General features: G+C 37.6%; 1 protein-coding gene across 1 annotated transcript; it reads right to left on the bottom strand.

Annotated features, from left to right (window-relative positions):
• Window positions 1-265: 265 nt before the first annotated feature.
• On the bottom strand, window positions 266-4319 carry LOC311057735 (apoptosis-associated speck-like protein containing a CARD). The gene is made up of 4 exons (XM_084074778.1): window positions 4218-4319; window positions 2549-2816; window positions 1964-1990; window positions 266-1179 (listed from the first exon to the last, which is right to left on the bottom strand). Exons 2-4 carry the CDS (start codon window positions 2805-2807, stop codon window positions 920-922), a joined length of 546 nt encoding a protein of 181 aa, XP_083930904.1. The 5' UTR covers window positions 2808-2816; window positions 4218-4319; the 3' UTR covers window positions 266-919.
• Between the last annotated feature and the right edge of the window lie 206 nt (window positions 4320-4525).

Raw genomic sequence — 4525 nt, forward strand, 5'->3', positions numbered from 1 at the left:
TTTTCATTAAGGATATTAGGAGTAAAATAAAGTTTGGGTGTATGAAAAAAATTGTTTTACCTTCTATGGTATACAGGTCAAAGATGTCACTATTACTACACACTTTTAAAGTTAAAAAACGAAAACAATTATTATTATTATTATTTATTTTTTTGGAAGTGTGTTCTAATATTAGTCTATTATTGCTAGATAACATCATTATCCATTGTCTTCATTATAGGAAATGTAACATTTTTATAATTGAAAACGAGATATATTGAAAGTTGAAACCCTAACCTGATTGATTGATTGATGTACTTTATTTAGTAAGACATGAGAACAACAGTACATGGAAGTACACATTCACAATACAAGGTCTACTAAACTGCAAGGCTCATAAAGCACTAAGCTTGTTTAAAATGAGATCCCCATGCACACAATTCATGGTGACAGAGACAGACAGATATACACACTACTATACAGAACGTCATACAATCAGCTTACAGGTTACTGGTATGACAAATAAAAAATATGATGGAGGAAAAAAAGGAAAGGTTCGGGGGGGAGGGGGAGGGTTAGGTTAAGACTTTGACATGGCCATTTTCTAATTGCAGCCTCCTGAAGGTGTTTCTGTAGGGCAGTTTTAAATGTGAGTATGGTTTTACACTCCTTTGACACTAATTGTATTAAACAGTTTGACAAACACAGGATATGAATCATAATGTTATTACCCAAAGTACCATGGACTCGATCTGCAAGGCAGGGGCGTCCTCCTCCCTGAGCCAAGCTTGCGCCTGACCGCATACCTGAATGGGACTATAGGGGGACTATAGGTATAAATCCTTGTTTATACCGTGAGAAACGCGAGTGGGGATAATGAAGTCATTACATTACTTGGTTGGCAGACAATATAAGCAGTAATCGTCACTGGAAGTGACAATTACTGTGACTTCAGATCCTCGAGAAGACATGGCTCATTTCTTTCAAGACCTTTGTAGAAAACGCGTTTGGCTTTGAGCCCGCGTTTATCCAGGAGTACGTAGAGTTCCCTCATCTTCTTGACACTGCTTCCCGCAGCCCTCACTTCACCGTAGTCCTCAGACTGCATGACTCCCTCATCAACCAGTAGATCCAGGATGGCATCGATCATGGACACTCGCTGAATCAGGGCACTACGGTTTTTAGTGACAAAGTCAACCTCTGAGGACAAAAGATATTTAAGCATGTTTTAATTTTCTTTGCATTCCAAAGTTACTGGAATATTAACTGTTTGTATAGGCTGTATAGCTCAGCTTTTTGGAATTTGATAAAAGATTTAATTTGTTAGCCTAGTTGGTTCCTGCAAATGTTATAATCATTGAAATAGACAACAAGACTTCCAATGTAATAATATATGGAAAGTAATCTTATCAATTGAAATTTGTATCTGTTTCATTATGCTTTAGGGCAGGACATGTTCTGACCATGTTTTCAATAGGAACTAACCATGTCACAGTCAGTATGTGAAGCGCTTAACAAGTGCATAATTAACTGATATTAAAGGTAGGGTAAGTGATATTTTTGGTAAAAAAGAAAACAATTAAACCAAAAAAACAAGCAAAAAACAGCACTATATTTTGATGGTAATCATTGCTAGAGTGTTTGTTCAGTAACAGTGATCTCCCTGTCTCTCCAACTCTTAAAACTAATAAACAGAAATTCAAACAAACACCCAGCTGAAAACATTTTCAGGTGGATGACAACATTTCAGCCAATCAGGAGAGAGTACCCATTTATCAGGTTCAATTTTATATTGCTTCAGTTCCAATTTTGTCTGCTCATTTCTTTGTGTCATCACTTCCAATTGCACTTGTTTAATCTGTATCCTGTCTGAGTTTTCTATCCTGATAAAATTGGTATCCCGGCTGTAAGTTATACTGATGATAAAAGTATAGAGATAGTTGAAAGCACATGCGCCAAGACAGAACGCACAAACAACACTCACCTGGGCCAGATGTAGTCGCGCCTTGTGCTGCAAGAAATAAATAAAAAAAAACATTTTAAATTATAGGCTAATATGGCATATAAGCTGCAATGTTTCAATAAATACAACATCATTTCAACTAATCTGTATAACGTATGTTAATATAACTAGTACTGCATCTGCAGTGGTTGAAGGTGGTCTCCCTATCCATGTGTGTGTGCGTGCGTGTGTGTGTGTGTGTGTGTGTGTGTGTGTGTGTGTGTGTGTGTGTGTGTGTGTGTGTGTGTGTGTGTGTGTGTGTGTGTGTGTGTGTGTATGTATGTGTGCGTGCGTGCGTGTCCAGTACTCCTCCAGTTAGACTGACTAATGGGGCACTGGAAAATGACCTCAGCCCCTCCCCCCAAAATATCATGAACTAAGAAATGGTGAGAAACAAGTAATGACATTTTTAATTCACTAGAGCATTTTCTGTCCAAATTCACTATAACATACAGTAATAATTAATGAATTAACGAATATACTCGCTGTGTTTGGACTTCCCAATACAATCTTCAGGAGAGTTTTAATATAGCATTAATTCAATACACATTGTCTCTCTTCACCTACCTTTGAGTATTTTGGTAAACCTCTCCTGTAGATCACACCTGTTAGTCTTCTTCAGAAGATTCAGCATGATCTGAGCTGCGTGATTGGGGTAGTTACGCCAGATCAGATCGGCGGTTTTCCTCCTGTCAGCGTCCTCCAGGGCTGCAAGTGAGATCACCTTTTGGTTTTCAAGGTTATCCGGCTTTTGCAGGTACCATTGAAAGTTTTGGAAATCCTCTTTAGTCAGTTCTTCCAGTGTTTCTTTGATAGACGTCTGCATGGTTGATTCCTGTTAGAAACATAGGATGTTAAGTTGTTAACATCTCAGCTTCATTCTCTTAATGTTTTGGGAAGAGACTGACTTTAGTTGGTGTTCTGTACATCAGGGAATACATATTTAATGTAGCCTACATTTATATTTTTTTCTTTTGGATTCATTAAATTGATTAGATACTTTACTCAAAAGTATTGTCGATGTTGCTTACATCACTGTGTATAAGGTCAGCATTAGGCAGTCTACCATGCATACCATGCTGTAGTTTTTAACATGAACTGGAAAAAAACAAAAACAATCTGCCTGGGGTTATATCCCACTTTAAAGTTGTTTTAATGATCTAAAATATTTATTTATTTATAAGTGTTTACATTGACACTTTGTTTAAGAAGCATCTATGTAATTGTAGATTAACTCATGGGCCTTGGGTTTGCCTTGTTTGAGATCATGGATACAAGTTACTTTCATGGTGCTTGGTTTATCCCCCCTGGTTAAAAGGCAGGCATGCTACAGGAATGGGGAGTTCAGTTAGACTTGGAGCAACAAGCTGTAAGCACTCAGGGGAGAGTGGCAGGGGCAGGGCCCTTAAGGGTGTCGCCCGTTTAAGTTTCTCAAGTTCCTAGATTGTTTTCTTTAGTTTAGTTTGCTGTCAAGTATGTTCATTTTCTATATTTTGTAAAGTTGTATTTAGATTTTTGTTACGTAAGGCCTTCACTTACTTGCTGCACAGAACTGTTGGTGGACGAGTTTTGGGTCAAATAAAGAACTCCAAATTTGCATCGCTGGATGTGTCCAATTTTTGGGAGCCTTGGCCAATCGGTCACTTTTACAGTAATCATTGCTATAGAGTGTTTGTCCAGTAACAGTGTTAAATAGCTCTCTATTGTGATGTAATCATCGCTATTGATCAGTAACAGGGGTAAATAGCTCTATATTATTGTGATAGTAATCATTGCTAGAGGGTGTTTATTCAATAACAGAGGTACACAGAAAATACATTTCAAGATGATATCAAGATATCAAGATGAATAAATGAGCAGAACATTTTTGAACTAGAACACTATAAAATTAAAGCGGAGGAATGGGTACTCTCTCTCTCTGATTGTATGAAACTGGCAACCCACCTGACAATGTCTTTTCAATTTATCATAAAGTGACAAAGACTCAAACTAAGGACACTTTCTCTGTGATTTTAGTTAGTTTTGAAAGCACAAATACAGTTTCAGTTACAGTAGTTATTGTGTTTTGTTTTTTTTAAAGCCTGGTTTTGCTTTTTATTTCAGTTGACTAAAATGTTCCATTTTTTCAATCTTAGTTTTAGTTGTTTCATTAGTAGTAGTTAACTATAATAACCTTGCTGCTGATCCATATTTCCCAATAAATAATTACCCATCACTCAACTCCCTCAGGTCTTACCTGTGTTTCAGTGGGTGCAGTCTGAATGCTCTGTGCAGGTATGGTCCAGTTTGGTCACGTATGGTCCAGTAGTTGACAAGTGGGAACTGCTGTCTTATATGCTGTAGCTCTGACAGGCCCTGTCAAAAAGAAAAAGACAACATATTCTCAGTTGAGATTGTGTGATTGGCTCAGAACAATGGGGAGGTGTGGCAAAAGCATTCGGATATTCATGAAGTAGAGATAACCTGTTTTTAAAAACAACCCTGAGGCAAGGAGCGAGTATTGGGGAAGTGGTCTTCTTGAGGCAAGGCATCAAAGCAAACTTG

The sequence above is a fragment of the Gymnoscopelus microlampas genome, assembly GCF_963454915.1.
Source record: "Gymnoscopelus microlampas genome assembly, chromosome: 12".
NCBI classification, from domain to species: Eukaryota; Metazoa; Chordata; class Actinopteri; order Myctophiformes; family Myctophidae; genus Gymnoscopelus; species Gymnoscopelus microlampas.

Excerpts from the sequence above, each read along its gene's own strand:
- LOC311057735 (XM_084074778.1), bottom strand. The coding sequence starts at position 2,807 with ATGCAGACGTCTATCAAAGAAACACTGGAAGAACTGACTAAAGAGGAT. Across the intron at positions 1,991-2,548 it reads GTTTACCAAAATACTCAAAG|CACAAGGCGCGACTACATCT; the intron begins GTAGGTGAAGAG and ends TATTTCTTGCAG. Across the intron at positions 1,180-1,963 it reads CGCGACTACATCTGGCCCAG|AGGTTGACTTTGTCACTAAA; the intron begins GTGAGTGTTGTT and ends TTTTGTCCTCAG.